This window comes from Hylaeus anthracinus, unplaced genomic scaffold, assembly GCF_026225885.1.
Source record: "Hylaeus anthracinus isolate JK02 unplaced genomic scaffold, UHH_iyHylAnth1.0_haploid 11985, whole genome shotgun sequence".
In the NCBI taxonomy this organism is placed as follows: Eukaryota; Metazoa; Arthropoda; class Insecta; order Hymenoptera; family Colletidae; genus Hylaeus; species Hylaeus anthracinus.
The window spans coordinates 1,748,100-1,767,898 of NW_026534333.1; the positions used below are offsets into that span (position 1 = coordinate 1,748,100).

At 34.7% G+C, this 19,799-nt stretch overlaps 3 protein-coding genes across 20 annotated transcripts in view; 2 read left to right on the forward strand and 1 right to left on the reverse strand.

The window, feature by feature from the left end:
• Positions 1-57: 57 nt before the first annotated feature.
• Positions 58-1,721, forward strand: LOC128886708 (protein FRG1 homolog). Its single transcript, XM_054141842.1, has 5 exons — positions 58-618; positions 680-756; positions 837-1,129; positions 1,211-1,410; positions 1,490-1,721. The coding sequence occupies exons 1-5, from the start codon at positions 560-562 to the stop codon at positions 1,635-1,637; spliced, it is 777 nt and encodes a 258-aa protein (XP_053997817.1). The 5' UTR covers positions 58-559; the 3' UTR covers positions 1,638-1,721.
• A 198-nt stretch (positions 1,722-1,919) lies between these two features.
• LOC128886695 (exportin-4-like) lies at positions 1,920-8,242 on the forward strand. The gene is made up of 12 exons (XM_054141818.1): positions 1,920-2,101; positions 2,543-2,932; positions 3,004-3,271; positions 3,371-3,810; positions 3,896-4,151; positions 4,230-4,492; positions 4,570-5,009; positions 6,266-6,549; positions 6,705-6,898; positions 6,972-7,252; positions 7,354-7,579; positions 7,933-8,242. Exons 1-12 carry the CDS (start codon positions 2,051-2,053, stop codon positions 8,218-8,220), a joined length of 3,381 nt encoding a protein of 1,126 aa, XP_053997793.1. The 5' UTR covers positions 1,920-2,050; the 3' UTR covers positions 8,221-8,242.
• A 113-nt stretch (positions 8,243-8,355) lies between these two features.
• Positions 8,356-19,799, reverse strand: part of LOC128886691 (kinesin-like protein unc-104) — a 38,748-nt gene continuing 27,304 nt past the window's right edge. For 5 of the 18 annotated variants that reach the window (XM_054141801.1, XM_054141800.1, XM_054141805.1 and 2 more), the window contains 14 exons: positions 18,297-18,434; positions 18,065-18,183; positions 17,579-17,948; positions 17,397-17,487; positions 17,004-17,119; positions 16,321-16,876; positions 16,063-16,252; positions 15,493-15,740; positions 15,054-15,356; positions 14,203-14,490; positions 13,947-14,083; positions 13,756-13,857; positions 13,108-13,263; positions 8,356-12,693 (listed from right to left, as the gene is read on the reverse strand). In XM_054141801.1, coding sequence (XP_053997776.1) covers positions 13,119-13,263; positions 13,756-13,857; positions 13,947-14,083; positions 14,203-14,490; positions 15,054-15,356; positions 15,493-15,740; positions 16,063-16,252; positions 16,321-16,876; positions 17,004-17,119; positions 17,397-17,487; positions 17,579-17,948; positions 18,065-18,183; positions 18,297-18,434 — 2,803 coding nt within the window. In that variant the 3' untranslated portion in view covers positions 8,356-12,693; positions 13,108-13,118. The remainder of the gene's footprint in view (positions 12,694-13,107; positions 13,264-13,755; positions 13,858-13,946; positions 14,084-14,202; positions 14,491-15,053; positions 15,357-15,492; positions 15,741-16,062; positions 16,253-16,320; positions 16,877-17,003; positions 17,120-17,396; positions 17,488-17,578; positions 17,949-18,064; positions 18,184-18,296; positions 18,435-19,799) is intronic. The other 13 variants (XM_054141812.1, XM_054141811.1, XM_054141813.1 and 10 more) reach the window with 9 other exon arrangements.

Consider the following 19,799-nt stretch of genomic DNA (forward strand, 5'->3'; position numbering starts at 1 on the left):
CGGTTGCCATCTCGTAGGCGCAGGGGTACCCCTATCATGCGGCAACCTATACTGGCCAGTTTGTCGGTTCGGTTCACGGTATACCTTTCTCTCTCGTACACCGTTATTTGTACAGAATCGGCGCAACGTTGTCGAAAAATTTTAATAACTATTTAATTTCAATACAAATCATAACAACAATGGTCCTTGTATGTTGCCACTGATTCATACTGTACACCGGAAGCGTCAAATTGCAAAAATTATTTGCGAAAAGTTAACAAATAATCAAATAAAGCGAGTAGTGTCGATGTTGTAACGTGTGGTCGTCACAGAAAATCATTAATAGTTATTTAATAACAATCAAGAACGCATGAAAAGTAATCCTCAAATGTTAAATTTTCCTTTAGCTTTTCTTTATATTGTTTTCTTTATTCTGTGAATTAGTATGCAAACATTGAGACGAATTTACCGTTGTCACTCAGATACTGTTTTACAAAACAATTGTATTAATAATAATAGGAAGCACGAAACAATTGACAAAGTTGAATAAATATAAATTAGTACAACAAAAAACAAGAAAATGTCAGAATACGATAAAGTTAGAACTGGAAAACTTGTTTTGAAAGGCGAAAAAATAAGGTAACCTCTTACCTGTTTGTTATGATTTTTAAATCGTAATCTTTTTATTTACTTGTTGCAGATCAAAAAAACGAAAATCAAAGAAGCAAGAGAAGGAACATGTTAGTGCTACTGATGATAAAGATATTATAGCTCATGGTATTTTAACTATGTTTAATATTATTTATAATAATGTGTATTTTTATGTAAATTATTCCATATTTTTATTAAATGTATAGGTGGATGGTGGAAAGCTACACAAGTATCAGAAGTTACAGGAACAGTGGCGATTGAATTTGGAAATCATACCTACATGAAAGCTTTAGATAATGGATTATTTACATTAGGTGCACCTCATGATGAAGGCGAAGGTCCTTCTCCAGAAGAAATCTTGACAGCATTTCCAATAGGTGAAACTAAGATTGCACTGAAATCTGGTTATGGAAAGTATTTAGGTGTTGATAAAAAAGGTGTTGTCGTTGGAAGGAGCGATGCAGTGGGCATGATCGAACAATGGGAGCCAATTTTTCAGGTATTTTAGTGAATGCTGTGTGCAACATTGTTTCTTGTATATAACAATCAAAAAAATAATATATCTATAATCTGTTTTTAGGATAACAAACTTGCTATTTTAAATAGCAATAGCTGTTTTATCTCGCTTACAGATGAAGATGACATTGTTTGTCAAACAAAAACTGCTGGACCTTCAGAATTTTGTACTATTAGAAGTATAACTCAAAAAGCTCAAGATCCAAATAAAGATGTCCCAAAAGAAGAACAGGGTTCTCTGCAAGATGTTGAAGTGAACTATGTGTAAGTGATACAATTATTGTGTAAGAAAAGAATAAGTTGCCATTATGTATTACAAATCAAAAATGTTATTATATTTTAGGAGGAAGTTTCAAAAGTTTCAGGACAAAAAGTTAAGGATAAATAAATCAGATAGAACTGAATTAGAAAAAGCAAAAATTGAAGGAACCTTACATGAAACTTTATTAGACAGAAGAAGTAAAATGAAGGCAGATCGATATTGTAAATAGTTTTATGCACTGAATATGATAAGCTAAATATGTATTTATGTATTGTAATTAATTTTACTATAGTAAATAAATGATTTTTGAAATATACAAGTATTTTTTTGTTGTACATTCGCATGATGGTAATTTTATTTGGTAAGCTTAGAGCAAATTTAAAGGACACGAACATCAGAGGTTCTGGCAAGAGTATTGCCTCTGTAAAACTTATTAAAACTCAGTAAGACTATTCTGTGTATCATAGTAATTCATATTGGGTTATGCTCGTCGTCTTCGTCGTTGTGGGTTGAGCATGCGCGAAAAACCCGGTTCGTCTGGCAACACAGGTGCCAGAAGTAGAATATGTAACAAACATTATTAACGACAAATTTGTTTACAGACAATTATTTTACTTGGAAAACGTGAATCTTTTAGAACAAATGGCAGAACACCTAATTAACGAATTAGAAAAAGCTGCACAAATAATTTTAGTAAGTTTACGATTTCTTTCATGTATTTTTATTTCTTTTAAGAAGGTTATAATGAATATATGTTACAAATAAATCGTAAAAGACGATGTATACAAATGTTATGTGAACTGTATAAATATCATACAATACGTATATTTAATACTGTTGTATTTTGTATTTTTCAATGTAATATAAAAGAAAATTTTCAATATAGTAAACATTCTTTTTATTCTACGATGTATGAATTTGGTTATTGGATATTTAAATAATATTTTTAAGTTTATTAGGACTATAGTATGATATTTTTTATATTATTTGTTTGTACATAACATGCATTCAATAGAAAAATCATCATTTTTCAATGCAAACAAGATATCTTAAGAATGTATTGTCATATCTGTATAAAATATATTAAAACTACTTGTTAAAGTATTTGTTTTAGTAGTTGTATTATATTTTTAGGCACCTCCAAATTTAATTTCAACAGAGCAACGTCGACCTGCAGAAGAAGTTTTTTTAAATTTTCGTAAAACTAAATTCCCTTATCAACTCTGTCGACAAATTTTGGAAACAAATACCAGTGAATACATTCTTTTTGAAGCAGCTGGCTTAATAAAGATAGCATTGATACGAGAATGGCCAGTTTTACCAGAAGGAGATATCACTTCTTTAAAACAATACCTTTTTCATTATGTGATAAACAAACCACATTTAGCTCAGTATGTCAAGGGGTGCATAATACAAACTATTGCAATTATAATCAAAAAGGGAAGTATTAATGATTCTGGACAAGAACGACAACGCACATTAGATGAAGTGGAAAATTTAATAATGACTGGTGACTTGTCAAAAGTAAATAACGTGAAATTGAATTGAATTGAGTAACTCAATGAGCTTCATTTCATATTTTGTAATGTTCACAGAAAATTCTGGGATGCAATCTCATATCTGCTATAATGCAAGAATATGCAACTGATGCTAAGTCCTCGAATATAGACTTAACATGGGAAAGTCATTTTAATGAAAAGGATATATTCCAAGCTGATATTTTGAAAAGAATTTTCAACTTTGCTATCAGAATACTCGACGAATTAGTTACAGGAGATATGCAGGAGGATACTGTGACTCTTCTGAAATACTTACTCCCAATTATAGAAAATACGCTTACATGGAGATTTCTTTCTGTAAGAAATATCCTTTTTATGACAAAATACCTTAATTCATTTTTATATATATATTGGTAGTTTAGTTTTCTTATTCACTTAATTTTATTCCTTAACTCCACTGTACTACCTCTAATCGAATTAGAATTCGAATCAAAAAGTAGTCCAACATTGAAGTTAAGCAAAGATTGGCAAGATGTAGTGTTAGATCCAGCTGTCTTAGACCTATTTTTTACACTGTATTGGAAAATACGAGGTAATTTACAATTAGCTCATCATGCAAGAACTTGTTTAGTACAAATGGCAAGCTTGAGTGGTACAATAATGTCATCACAACAAGTCGAGTTGCAATATCTTTCTAATTACATGCTGAGATTTTTAAAATTTATTACAAGTATTAATATTATCGACCAAGAAGCAAATGGAATTGCTAATATTATAAGAAATCTTTTTAATTTTTTTCGTAAAAATTTTAAATCTTTACCTGATGATATGTTTACATCATTTATGGAACAGTTATCTCGAATAACTTGTCTATTCATAGAAAATGCAGCACAAGAAGAATCGGTAAGTTACATTATACACTGTGTTTTGTAAATATAGAATCTTGTAATTTCTTAATTAATTATTATGAAACGTTTATTTATTTCAGTTATGTATTGATGATTGCTTGTATACAGAAGCTTTAGATACTTTGTTCAAAACATGGCTATATTGGTCAGAGACAAATCTATTTCCTGCCGAGTTTTGTAAACAAAGTTCTGTCAAGATATTTAATATTTATCTACAGTCTCATTTGTCTGCACCAGAAGGTATAAGAAATATAGAAGAAAAAGATCTTGACAAGGAAGAAATGGAGTTTGAGATAGATGATAAAGTTAGGTTTAAGGAACAATTGCAAACAATTGGTAAGTATCATATTTACATTTCGTCTTTTACTTTTTAATGCTGTGTTTTCAAAACTTTATTATTTTTTTCCATTTCAGGAAATTTCGGAAGACAAATTCCAAATCATTCTCTTCCATTATTGGCACATTTAATAGAAGATCGTACGCTTAAATTACGCGAAATTCTGAATAAATTAGTAGGACAACCTGAATCCTTAAATGCAGTAAAGGATATATCTATGATTAAATTATACGAAGACATACATTGGCTACTGCTCATAACAGGTCACGTACTTTGTATGGAGTCCGAAGGTGAAACTGCCGTAATACCTTCTGACATAATGATATATAGCATGGAACAGGTCTGTAAACTAATGTGATAAAAAAAAAAGCATAACTACTGTACAGGTTGTATTGTTTACTGTACAGTAATTTTCAGGTACAACAGGGAAAAGTTGACCTAAATCTCACACTACAATTTTTAGCATCATCGGAGAATGTCTCGTCGGATATTAATGTTGCTACTGAATCAGTAGATCATGTAATTCGTTTAGTAGCAAATGTATTTCGTTTGTGTGCCATAGAAAAAACTGCAATATCCGTTCGTCTAGATAGTATACTAAGCCCAGAATTAAGTTGTACAGTAATGTGGTTTTTACACAGATGGTCCCTTCATTACCTCTTATTAGTAGAAGATCATTATTCTGTAATAAGTATTGCATTTATACAAGCTTTCGGAGAAGATACGCCCGGTGCATCATGGACTATAAATTTTCTTATTGAAAAAATAGTACAAAATATTAACGCTTTTAAAGGTGAACCAGCATTAATGAAGGAAACTATAAAATTATTAATAGCTCTTGTTGATTTACCAAAGAAGTAAGTATATGACAATGGTATAAAATAGTCATTAGAATAAACTGTTTGGGAGCAACGATATTTTTTGCCGCGGTCTTCATTTTCAAAGGACTTTAATTAACATTTATTGAGTCTTTCAGGTGGAATCAACGGATTTCGAATTTCTTTAAGATTTTTGCCGGATGATTGTTTCATATGGGGCACATGTTTCATGGTAGGTGATAATATGTACCTGTTTCTGAGAGAAATTGATTTAAAGATAACATTATTATAATTTTCTTTGTGATCATTGTTTAGAAACTCATTCTATTGTTATTATTATTATTATAGTTTTTTTTTATTGGAACTGTACCACAAGCATAAATCTACAAAAGTATACAAGTATTTTGAGACTATAATTATAAAGAACAAATAGGATCATTATAAATGATAGGTGAGACAAAAAGTACAGTTTCATTGCTCAAAAGTTTCTAGCATAAAATTTTTTATTCGCTTTGCAGGATGACTGTTTAGCAAACAGTCAAAAAAAAAAAAAAAAAAAAAAAAAAACTGTTCAACCTTATATTCAAGTAGAATTTTTCATTAACGATTTATTCTCATAGTGATATATTTTGTATAATAAGAAATGCACTATTTCTATCATAAATTTCCAAAGTGGAATGAATTAACGTATTTATTACTAGTAAAATATATTATTAATTCAGTTTTTAAAATATACACACCACTAAAGAAATACGTGTCTCATATGTTTTGCTTAATGATCATTCTGTAAAATTGTTAATTTTGCATTTTAATCTTTGGCCGACGAACTTGGGTTACTTTTGAATCTGGATTTGAAATATAATTAGATTCGAAATTTGATCCGTGACGTGCTTCTATATGGGTCAGTACGACGGTCAGAAATGTCCGTCGTCCGAGGATTAATATTAAAAATTCACATTTCAATGCTTTACAATACTTACAAGGAAACACCGATGACCGTTACACCCCGATTTTGACGAATTACATCATTTTCAGTTCGTACCACTTTTGCGTTTCATGGGAGAAATTGCCCCTTTTGTCCGAGCCGCCTCGTTTACTTATACGCTTATAACTCGAAAATGATGGCGTAATTCATGTCCATCAAAATCGGGGTGTAATAGTCACCAGTGTTTTCTTGTTAGTAAGGAAGAAGAGTATATTTTATTCTGATATACTAAATGTTGTATATATCACGATTAGATTTAATAGTAAAGTAATTTGTTCAAAAGATTGAGGAAACATATAATAATTTCCAGAGCCAGATTCGTGTTGAAGTCTGAACGATTTGGACATATTATAGATCTAGCTACAAAAGGACAATACGACTTCCAGCAAGTGGTTAAAAGAGGATTAATGCGCGCCGTGGTTCAAGCTGGAATTGTTAAAGATGGAATTATTCACGACAAATCTTATTGGTCTCAGACTATACAAGTATTACAGGACAGATGCAAACAGCTTACTTCGGATGGGAAGTTTTTACAATGTTATCACCAAGAAGAAATTAAAGTTCAAATTATAGATATTTTAGAATGTTTCATTGGTAAGACACCTTGAAATATTAAAAATCAATTCATCTAAAACAAAGTTACGTTGATTAAAACAGTCTAAATGGCACAGCTTGTATATGTGCCTATTAACATTTAAACAAACGGTAAAGAAGTACCAGTATATTAAAATATTTTATTGTTGCAACAGGAGTTGCACAAGGCGTACAATGTGTGCAAATTATACAATCCGGCATAATATCATTGTTCCAATACATTCGACCAGTATTACGGGAACTTCCGAGTTTACTGTCTTTATACCACAATTATCAGCAAATAGTACAATTAATTTTGGAGCTCCTCGTCGAGTGTACAAACAAAGAGATTCTTCGGCTTTTAGAAGAGGTAAAAATAATTATTGTTATTTGAACAGTAACGATTAAATAATATTATCCTTTACATTATTTTATAATTCTAGACTGAAACCGAACGACAAATGCGTGAAATTTGTTTAAGTACAATACAAATTTATGCGCGTTGCAATGCTAATCGGGTAACTGTAGATTCAACTACAGAAGAAAGCAATTGCCAAGACATTTTGCTGCTAATGAAGCTTCTAACTAATATTTTAAACAAAGATACTACGTTCGGACCTTATGTCAGTAGTAAGGAATTACCGGATATATTTTTATGCGGTTTAAATATAATTATGCCTATGGTGACTATAGATTTACTAAAAATCCCATCACTGTGTTCGCAGTAAGTGAACATTTGTCATTATCGTATTAATAGCGACAATACTTTGTTAATTAACTTTATATATCATAATTGAATTCAAATACGACTTCTTTTTGTTGCAGATATTTTAAGATGATAAAATCGCGTTGTAAAAGTTTTCCTGATGACGTGTGCAATTTACCTCCTGAATTGTTACGATCGCTTTTAGCATCGGTAGAATTAGGTTTATTCTCGTTTGGTTCCGAAATATTCTCAATGTGTTGTCAAATAATTCAAAATTTGGCACAACATATTTACAATAGTTCAAACGAACATCCACGAAATAAATTAATGGCACCATTCTTAAATGTAAATGATATTACAATTACTCATTCATCTAAGTTTTCTATACATTACAAATTCTATTCTTTATCTTATATACCTTCGGATATTATAAAAGAAATCAAAATTGAGTACAACTAGAACAGGGATGGGGAACCTACAGTCTTTTCATATAGTTATTTTAACGTTAAAAAGTTAACAGCTTTTAACGAACTATAGACATGTCTATTTTTTCTTCTTTAGGTAAATATGCGTGGTCCTCCGAGGAATCGACAATCCCCACTCCTGAACTAGAATTTTCTTCTTTAGTATTCAATTTAGTATTTCGATACGATTGTTACACAAGTGTTCCAGAATTGGCATAATTGTTTTTTTTTCAGTTACTGATGACTGTAAGTTTATCGCATCAAATCGAACCAGATTTCATATTTATCGCGGGCATGGCTTTTTATAATTTGCTGTGTTGCTATCAAGAGGAATATCAGCAACTTGTACAGAACATTTTATCTGCCCAAAGTGATCAAAAAATTGTACAAACACTAGCGGATACCTGTACGAAGTTGACCGAGAATATAAGATTAGATACCAACGCCATGAGTAGGAACGAATTTGTAAATCGTTATTATCAATTCATCACCATTGTACAGGGATTGGTAATGATTAAATAAATGTTTAATTTGTGTCCTTTTATACTTCGTTTTATAAAAGATTGTAAACCAGCATCGAGCAACGGGGATCTGCATAAGAGTACGTTTATTTTGCGTCATGCATCAACATAAAAAACGGGTATACTCTGAAAAGAATTCGTTAAGCATATAAGCTTTTTATTGACCGATTTATTACACGTTACCACTTACAGTGAGCCTAGCGAAAATCGAATAATAATAATAAATACAAGTTACAGCATCGATGCATGTTTCTCATAGCAAACGACCAGAAATGAAAACGTTTTCGCAATAGATTTTTAGGTAACTTACAAACAAGTATATGAACTTACATACTTGGTACAGATCAAATCATCGTTAAACTTTCTCCGTACGTCATCGGATGATTTTTGACATTTGACAAAATGCTTACGTTAATATTAAATTTATTTATATATTTATATAATATACTTCATTTGTAAGGTTTGTACACGTGTATACATACATATCTATGTATATATACAAATATACATACCTTATATATATATGTATAAGCAAACATATTCTTTCGTACTCTCTCTCGTACTCACTTTCTCTCTCTCGCGCGCGGTCACGCTTATTCATTCTCTCTTTTTTTATGTCTTTCCTTTCTCTCCTTCTCCCTCTCGACTCATTCTCTTTAATTCCGTATTTTGACTCCTAATAACAACAATGATTATTAACCTGACCAACGGTGCCTTGCGTTTCATTCAAGTCTCGTATCATGTTCCTTGTATTTCCATCGATTTTCATTATCATTTTTTTTTTTATTTTTCATCCCCTTCGCATTTACTTTCCGATTTCATTATCCTTTTACGTCATAAATTAAGACTTTAACCCCCTGAAGCAATGATAGTTAGTGCATAACCGTTTGCAATTTTAGCTTCGTTTTACTTACACGCCCGATTCGTTACATATAATAAATAAATTATATACAAATAATAAAATTTAAATTTAAATACTGTACATCGTAAGTAATATCAATAAATATTGTTCCCGCCCATAAGCATTATACCCTTGTACAGTTTGTAGGCATTTTCCTGTGGATTAAAAAAAAAAAAAAAAACAAAAAAAAAAACAAAAAAAGAAACAGTAATAGCTTAATTATACATACATTAATTTTTGTATCATCGTGTAAAAACGCATCTTATAAGTCTTTGTTTTAATTCTAAATTTACTAAAGTATATTTACTTCGTAGATGTACGATGGACATCTCTGAAAACAGGGATACATACAGTAAACTACTTACATCCTTCGGTTCAGATTTTTAATACATTTGCTTGGAGAAGTTATGAATATTCGTGAAAAATGCTTCGTTTCCCTTATATCTTCTATTACTACTAGTCTCTTACATTTATCTTACACGAAGTTCTTCCTCTCCGATTTCCAACAGGATACGGAATCTCTTTGGTACATTATTAAACATGAATAACAATCTAGCAATATGAATTATCAAGTTATTCGATAACTCTGGATAAAAGAAGAAATAATAAATTTCAGTGATTTCATTAGTCTGTTCATGATAATTATTTTGCAACATGCTGATCAAGAATTATTCTTTTTAATTGGAGAGCTCTCGCCAATAAATAATTAAATATTAATAATACGATACGAAATAATAAACATTGCATTTTGAATCGTATTTTAACCATTACAGACATGACAATTTGTGATTGCTAGATGTACTCAACAAATGACGCAGATACATCCATGTATTCAATTTACAATTACAAATAATCAACTATGTTGTAACTGTATCACTCAAAAGGGTGACTGCAGCTACTATTCGAAACGTGACCTATACTGTTACAAAAACGTAACATAAATACGAAATAGAATCAATAATTTATAATTTCATTAACTAATAATATAAATATTTACGATTTCAAATTAACACGATCGGAACAAAGAAGAAATAATCGATGTTCCTGTTAATTAATTTCGTCTAAATCTTTTGCTTCAAAGGGTTAAGCGTCGAGTGTGTTGTACAACTTACGGGATTACGGACTCTCGTTCTTCGTCGATACGTTAACAAAATAAAACTATCAGACTCTACAACAGTTAGCAAGCAAAAACGGCAACAGGAGCGGGGTACACTTACGCGTACGCTACCGCGTATAAACGACCGAGAAAATAATCCGCCTCAGGATTTACTCGGGTAAGTTCGCAAGATAACATATTGGTAATCGTTTCTCTGAAATTGTTTATGTATATGCTGAGTTGTTCTTTAAACAATAGTAAACTCTGGAATCAATACAGAATATTTCAATAAATAAATATTGATCAAAACGTGAAAGAGAGCTTTTTAAATAGCAACAAACATCTGATTTGTCCCTTATCGAATACAAAAACCTAAAAATATCGTTTGAACCAAATTTATGTTCACGACTGAAATAGGAGGTCGAATTATAAAATTTCAACAATTTATCCGAGGCGCAAAACGTGTTCCAACGCGAAACAAGGTTGTAGGGGAAAGGATCGTGTATTTCGATGACGATCAAAGTTGTAAACTTAATACGTAAACGAATCACTATCAATTATTCAACGTTCACCGTGTTAACTTGTACGAAATAATCCGCACCCTTTCTCGGTGTATAATCTCCAGACATGAACACGCAAAAATTCATAAAGCAGGGTCTACACTATATAACAGAGCATTGTTATATAACAAATCCTCTCGTAACTTTGTTTTACATGTTTTTATAACTTGTTACTAGATTACATTATCTGTATTGTAACAAGTTTTTGAGATATTCTGCATCTCGTTAGTAAGAACCATAAACCAGGCATACGTGTATATACATACTACGTACAACACTATAGTAGTACACTGCTAGGGCGAGAACGGTATATACTACTATAATACTGCACTGTATAGTACTATAATAGTAATAATCTGTCCGCGTATACCAATATAGTGAATAGTACATATTTTATATATGGTATGAGGTTATTTCATTTTGTAATCATTTTAAAAAAACAATAACGCGTTCACAGCGACAACCATTTTCGTACATTCCTCTTCGAGTGACGAATTCTTAACAAGTTTGCAGTTTGACCCATCGGTGGGTCATGCCGTGTTGAACTTGTTAATGAAGCAGTAAAAGGAAATAGTTTTCAGCGAAAGATTTCAGTCAGACTGACGTGACGAACCATCTGCATATGGGAGATGGCAAGTGTTTCAAATCTGCTTCACATTGATTTAGACCGACTTGCAACACGTTATAGAACAATGTTTTTTAACCTTCGTTGATCGTACATTAACATTTTTTCATTAACAAGTTTTATAACTTTGCTATATAACGTGTTATGTTACATAGTGTAGACGCATCTTAAGGAGAAACACCACTTTTCGGGGCAAAGAATATTTTCAGATCTGACAATTTTTTGTGATAACACCAAGTGGCAAATAACAAACATTTGTTGTGTACATTTAAAGTATATACTTCGAACAATATTTCTGATAATTATCATAAAAATATGTTAACGTCACGATTTTCTATAGTAACATATTTCTATGAATATTGTCAAGAATATTTAAGGTATGTACTTTCATTACACGTGTCACATATTCATATTAGATACTTGGTATCGCCAGAAAAAATTCTCAGATATCAACATTTTTTTCGGCTTGAAAGGTGGTGTTTCCCCTTAACTCGCCACTTCGTTCCTCCTAATTCTTTCTCTCCCTCCCTTTCTTGCTTCCTCTCGCACACATCATCTCATACGAGTATATACCTACAGTGTGTATATCTTTTGCCTCGTTTCTATGATCGTCTTAGGAATGTTTTATTTTAGGCATAAAATACGTTCCTGTTCGCCCTATGCAGTTTCGCGCTTACAGAGAATCGCTTCGCGCAACCGACTAATATCGAGAAATTCAAATACGACGTTAAAAGGTGTATCGCGAGTTCGCACGGTGACAGCCTCATCGACGTTTTGCTACGTTTCGATCAGTGTCTCGAAACGAACGGAGAGGATCACGCGGAGGAATTCACGACCCCTTAGTAATAATTTTTTTTTGTTTTACTTAAACGTGTTTAACGTTTCTTTCGAAAGACGAATGCACGCTTGCGTTAGTTACCGATTCTGTATTTTTATTCTTCTTCTCTAATCGATCGTCAGACGCGAAGGGTGGCTGACGATCGTTAAATCAGACGACGAGATATTAATCGGCGGCTATCGAAGCTTGGTAGCCGATCGATACGCTTTTCCGAGCCGCTTAATAATCGAAGACTACCGGAAATCGAAAGCTACAGAGATCATGAGACTCGAAGGCCGAGTGAGACCAGCACAGCATCTTCTCGGAGGCTTTCGTGATGACGCTCGTTACCTCGGCCAACGTGTCGACCACTCACTTGTTTTGGTTCGACTGTTGATCTATAAGCGGAGCTAGACCGACTGGCGAAGCGTTATTCAAATTCGCGGCTGTCGGCCCTTTGCGCGCTAGTTTCGACCTGTAACAGTTCGCGATTATTTTGATACACTATGTATTGTTCGGCGTTTTTACGAGAACAGAAAGACATCAGGTGCGGAGAAAATAAACTTCGAGAGATGCTTTACACAGTTTATTCAACAACAGATGCCTGGTATCTTTAAAGATTGATTTATATGTCAAAGTGAAATGAAAATCAAGAATTGCATTATTTTTTATTTATTTTGACATAAAGAATCATTTTTTAAAGTTTTAAACAGCTGTCGTTAAATACTCTGCATGCGACCAGATGTAGTGAGGAGCTCACGAGAATGGACGTAAAAGGAAGGGTCAGACTTTCTACTGTACAGCAGGGAAAGAGAAAGAACGATCCCGGATTAAGGGGAATATGGCACTACGAGTAAGTAGAATATGGACAGCGGCGAGTAATGCCTACAACTAGTATATCTATGACGGCTGACTATAACGTCTGACCCAATACGCCTCCAAGGAAGGTCCTTTTTTCTCCGCAGAGTACAATCCACTGGCAGAGTCGAGAAGCATTCCCTTTAATTCATGGTACCCCTCAGGTCCAATCTCGTGAGCGCCATACCTAACATACATGAGCCGTTCATTATAAAAGTGGTGTAAGTCAATAAATGTATTTCTGTTTTCAAATATGTATAAAGGTTTCGCTGAGAAATACTAATAAATGCTAAATCGCTAGTCGTATACTTTCGGTGATCGCTGATAAATAAATTTGTGAGATTGTTAAATCATACAGGACTTGAGCTATAAACATTTTTGGTGACCATAAATGGACTTACACCATTTTCATAATTATTGAATTTCAAAACTGTAGATTTTGTCACCAGTGTTCCCTCTAAGACAGAGAAACAGGTGCGTAAATTGTTATGCCTTCTGACGGTTGGATTCCTTCGAGACTTTTGAGACCTTTAAGGTTATGCGAATGAATAGATGTCTTTGACCACATGTAATTTTATATTTTCATTGAAATGGAATGATTTAACAGTAGTAACTGTTGTAGAGCCAGCTCCTGTTGTAGAGTGACAAATTTTAAGATTCTTTGGAATTATACACATACCTGATTTGACCAGCAAGGAGAGGATTAATAGCATATAGCCAGTCGTAGACTTCCTTGTCCCCTAAAGTTTGAAGCAAGTATCCTCGATGTTTTGTAACAACACTAGAAACGAAAGTGAATAATTTGTTTTTATCACAAAATTAGAAATTAAAGGTGAGGTAACAAAAATTATTGTGTACTTTCTAAATTACCTAAAAGTGTTTGGTACTTTCACCATGGCTAATTGATCTTCGGAATATTCAACTTGAGCAGTAGCTAAATTGATGAGAGCTCTCTCTACTGGGTCTTTCTCTTCTCGAAAGATTAGAACGTAAGGTCGTCGTACCGCCTACATACAAAAAGAATGTCGTTAGAAATAAAAGATTCTTTATGAACAATTATACACTTTTACTTCCCACGCTATTGTGTAAATGCCTTGAAAGTATATCACTTTCTCTGTGTACATACCACCCAACGTTTCTTCCATCCGTTAGTCTTGTGTTCGAGAACATTTAGGTATCCTTTTCTAGCAATAACCGGGCTAATGCGTATTTCTTCCACTTCTGGCACGTAGAGCACCAAATTTTCCTTTGACGGAGAAGAGGAACCTAATGGAGCCGGTGCAACGCTACATGTTTGGTTGCTGGACTCGCTTGCCAATATGCTCTCCTGTAGTTCTTGCAGTCTAGCCCTCTCCGGTGAACTCAACCTAAGGATGCACGACTTAGACCTGCTCCATACTATTATACCAGCAGCCTGCAAGTAACACTCCAGCATCACCCTGACCGTGTGTCCAATCATGCTGGGCGGTTGTCTTTGACTCAAACACATCGAGTCATCGTTTACCAGTTGTTAAGTAAACAGTAAGCAGTTCTTAGAAGCTGACTGCGCTAAAAGCGCAATTTTCACTCAGCAAAGCTACCGAAAATTGCGTGATCAAAGTTGACCAATTTCAAAAGCGATCGTGATTTGAATTTCATTTAGTTTAGAGATTAAATCAAAATTGTTGCAAGCTACGTGGAAAAGGTGAGTCAATTTGTTCGAAATAGAAGTGTTTCGACGTTCAAATTGAATCGAATCCATGCTATCTTCACTCAGTCTCTAATGATAAATTCAGCGCTGTTTCTATGATAATACCAAGAACAAAGAGAAATTTCTTCCTATGCATCCATCCAGGAATGTTTGAATGAAGAGATAGTGAGGATTGTTTTTCTTTGAATCTCGAAAACCATATTTAATTTTGTCATCAAGGTAATATGATGCGACGAAGCGTGGACAACCGCTACTAGCAGGAGCACTCGGCATGCGGGGAGGGTTACCTGCTCTAAGATATCACTAGCTCTCGCGTATACTGACTCTTGAGACGAGGACGATATCACCGAAGACATCATGGATCCCGACATATCAGCCATAGTGTCTTCTCCAGGTGAAACGTCGGAAAGTAGAATAGGTTCTTTGCTTGGAATTCGACCTTGAATCAGTTTTATATACTTTGTGGCCAATTCCTTTTCTCTCTCAGTCATCTCGCAATGTTCGTAAACATCCTTACTCGTCGAACGTCTAAGTTTTACCGGGCTAGCATGTGGTTCGTTCGTCGCTTTCGCCATCATATTGCAAACCTCCTGCGTAAAAAAATAATTAACATTAAAAATGTGTCTGGTACTCGCCGATTTTAATTGAAGTTTGATTTTGTTCAAATACAATTATTTTGCCGTTTGTAGTTAAGTTTCTGCATCTTTAGATAAGGAATGAAATTACCTTTTCGCTCTTTGTGAAGTCGTGCGGTATTTTATTGCAGAATGGAACTTTATCGATGCCAAGTTTTTCTCGTAACAATAGCGTATGTCTTACTCTCTCCACTTCCTCCAGTCTTGTTAATTTCTCCAGTTCCCATTGGTGATCGAATATTAAACTGTCTCCTCGTGGTCTCCACCCGTGGAGGTTCTCTTCTCCTCTAACATACGTTGAACTCGTGTCTAGTACACGACGTTGTCGCCTTTGAACACCTGAAAAGTAATTGTGAAAGATGGGTACTGAACGAAACGGGAATGGAATGTCAGAAAATATAAAAACTTTTTTTTAGCAAAATTGATTTAAATACATATACACTTCCGATAACTTAACAGAGGGGCAAAAAATAATAGAGAAAGCTGCCAATTGATCGATGTATCATGATATAATAGCCATTGTGTGTATTATGCTCAATTACAAAATATAAGATTATTATTCGAATAGATTGTACTCTGTCAGTAAAATGTACGCGACTATTATATCAGCAATGTAGGAAAGGATCAAGGGTGGACTACGCTAAGGGTAGACAAGACAAACCTGGGCTACCTGCTTCCGAAGAACGACGCAGAACCAACTCGTAGACACCACTAAGTCGATTAGCTTCCTGATTGCGGTAGCTTCCGCTGAACAGATGCTTGAGAGAACGAGGTCCTACTCTGGCATCTCTGCCGTAAATGATCATGCTCAGATCTTTAGTAATGATCGCAGGTCTTCCACAATTTTCCAACTAAAAACAGATGATAATTAAAATTGAGACACGTCAAGAAATAATGTCAGAATAAACAAAGGACGTACCTCAAGGTACGCAGAGATGGTCATGAAAATTTGTTCCCTGTACGCTGTAACTCTGTTGAGCAAGGCTGAATTATGAAGAGAGCTGTCCCATGCCGCCTCGAATCTGAACATACATCTGTCGTCTCCAGGTACTTCTAAATATTCACCAGGGAACAGACCCAACGAGAGCACCGAAGAATCATTATCCTCTTCCTCTGGCTCTGGTGTGTTTCTAATGCGGCCAACGACTAACTCTCTCACGTCTTTCCATCGCAATTCGGACGCTGGTTCGTGAACGATAGTAATTCGAATGCGACGCTGAATTCCTTGGTGAAGCAAGAAAAGACCACGACATGGCAAATCGTCGCTATGATCGACTACGGATGGCACGTATTCGCCGTTCGGTGCTAGTTCGCATATCTCGAACCATACCAACACGTCGTATTTAGCGTGTACATGTGACGTGCTGGGCGATGGTAAAACGCTTCCGAATTTTGGCGATCGTACGGGTTGGCTGATCGGTATAGACGGTGGAAGCATTCTCTTCGGTGGCTGTCTTACGCTGTTGGGATGAATGCTAAAGTAAAGATATGTGCTGGAATGTAGGTGATCAATAAAGAAAACAAAGGAAATGAAGTGGGATTCATTTGATTGAAAAAAAAAAATTTTAAATAAATACTGAGTCCAAAGAATTCAATGCTCACTATTCCAGTTTAGCATCTTTATGCAGAGGATGTTGCTGATAATGTCCGAAAACCTCGAAGACGATTGGTTGAGTTTTAAGGTACTCCAGGAATGATTTTGTCACCGTGACTGTAATCTAAACAAATTAAACTGGTCATTCCATATAGTAATTGACCCAAACCTGCTAATGGGTTCTCGTTAGGATCATCCGCTCTTTCATGTTTATTATGACATTTTGTAGACTTGCAGAGCGGCCAAAAATAAATATATTTAAGGGGTGAAGCCTCACTTTAAAGTCATGTTGGGTCATAGGGGCTTAAACTTGAGTTGCGGCAGTTAAAAAATACGTATCTCTTACATTTAACCGTCCTACAAACCTGTCCAGTTCTTTGCGCTGTAAATTACTAACTTACATTCTGTACGTGATAAAATCCAGGTGGATTTCCTTTTCCTGTGTTCTTTACCGGTTCCGTTGAGAAAGCTTCATCGTGTCGATGCAAGAAACTGCATGTCACATGCAACATATAATTTCGTGTTAGCTAATGATTATAAAACTTCAACTGTTTCCATGACTATGTCATCGCGTGAAACGTACTTGAATTGGCAGAAAATATCGGCGTACTCGGTGGAAATGCCCATAGCTTGCAGCACCGTTACTCTGAACGTGAACTCAGAACCTGGTTGCAAATGATCTGGTAAATCATCTTCTTTCATGTCGCTGGAAACCGAGCTGTCGCCTCTGCCACTGTCGGCATCACAAATGTCGTCCTCGTCTTTCACATCCTTTTGCTCATTATGGCCCTCCACGACGCGTTCCTCGTTCAGAAGGATCTGTCGATTTTTTTCGAGCGTCTGAGTCAACAGAGTGTTGCGTTTGTTTTGCTTGTGCCCGTCAAAGAGATCGTCCTCGAAGGAAATTCTAGCTGACTGTCTAACGCCGCTTGAGTACTCACTGTTTTCCTCTTCTGGAAGAAGGGTTCGTTACGAAAATCCTACGTCGGGACTCTCGTGATAATCGAGAGATGATAAGCAAGGTGTAAGAATAATTTGGATCGGAGACATATAGACACTGATTACGTACCGACAACGGCTTGCACAGCCACGCGCAAGTACCCTTTCACGTCTCCCTTTTCGTTTACTATCGCTACTTTGTGGATCAGCGGTACAGGGTACATGAGATTGCTTAAGTATACAAAGGACCTGTAATCGCAAACAAACGTGTTTCGTCAAGGATTAATCAAACCACAATAACCGAATTGGTTTTAAAGTCAGGAAATCTGACAATTTTTAATCACAACCATTTGTCCACTTACCTTCCAACCATTCGGAACCATGGGAAACGATCGTAAAAGGGATCACCACCGGTGATGGACTCGATATTGAAGTCTGGAGATGTGGGCGATAGTTCAGCCTCGTTGTGGTACATTTCGCGCATCAATTCGAGTCTTTGTCTGCGCAAAAATGAAAACAACCGTTCTGCGGGTTAAATCACACTGTTTGCCAGCGGTTGATCGAAACATAGTCAGACATTGTCGAAAAGCACAGTGAAGGACACTCGGTACACAACATTCACTTATTTTTTTTTTAAAGACATCGTGTGCATGATACGTGTTCAGAGATATATTTAGAAATCGAATGAGAAAATTAGTAAATGTGTTCGCACAAATAAAGGGACATACGTTATGAAAACAACTCGTTAATTTTAACTTTTGTTCAATTGATACGGATACTGTAATCGAATTTTGTTTCTGTCCCTGTATTTTCATATAGAGAAAGGTACTACGTTGTCAAAGAATATGGTATTATAGTAGTGTACAGCATCTAAGCTGTTGAAGTACATACATATTCTACGTGATTTTTGTAGTCTTTAAATTATCGCTGTGTAACTCGTTGGCGGAGTGTAGTGGCATGTGCACAATGAAGTCACGAAGCAAGAGTGTGACAAAATTTCAGCCGCAAGGAGCGCACGTGTTCAGCGAGACACAATTGAAACATACAAAAGGAGTTAAACCCTTCAAGGATCTCCTACTTTCTTCTTGCAAAAGAAATTTGCGTTTCTATGAATGCAAGATGTGTGGCAAAATACTTTCAAACTATTTCTATAATTTCAACTGCAGGAACAATCAATCGAATAAATCCAGCAACTTGATAAGCAGAAATGATTTTTGATTTCGAAACTATTTCGAATTTCATACACTTCATAATTTAGAGGGGTTAATTCCACTTCGACTTACGACGCCGAAGACTCGGAACGCTTGGCCATGCAAAATTCTTCATCGATATCTCGTTGAATCCAGCACAGTTACAAAGCAAAGTATTTTTTTTTTTTTTTCTGACGATAGTTGTTTAGACCGAGACAGTGTGTATATCAGTGTTTTCCAAAGTAGGGAACTCTACTACAAGTTAGGTGCCTTGTAATCCGAAAGGGTCAGGAAACATTTGTAATATAGAAAAATGTGGATAATTCAAACGTGTCTTTCTAATAATACGTGAGAGTATATTTAAAATATTCTACTTGTCACGTCTAAACAATTTCCCTATCCATAAATTTTAAATCAAGGGTATGTTACTTGGATTTTCGTTTTTGTTCTGTATCATGTTATTTACAACATATAGTAACGAACAAAAATTAATTTAAGCTCTTTGCTCTTAACGATTATAAACAATGTACATATATTAGCAAATATCACTTATTGTAGGTAGTAGTAAATACCATTTATTTCTTAGGGCGAGAATTTTGCAAGCATTTGATTTGTCCATAAGCTGTCGTTAAACAATATTTCAGATTCGATAAGTGAAGAATAAAAACAATTAAA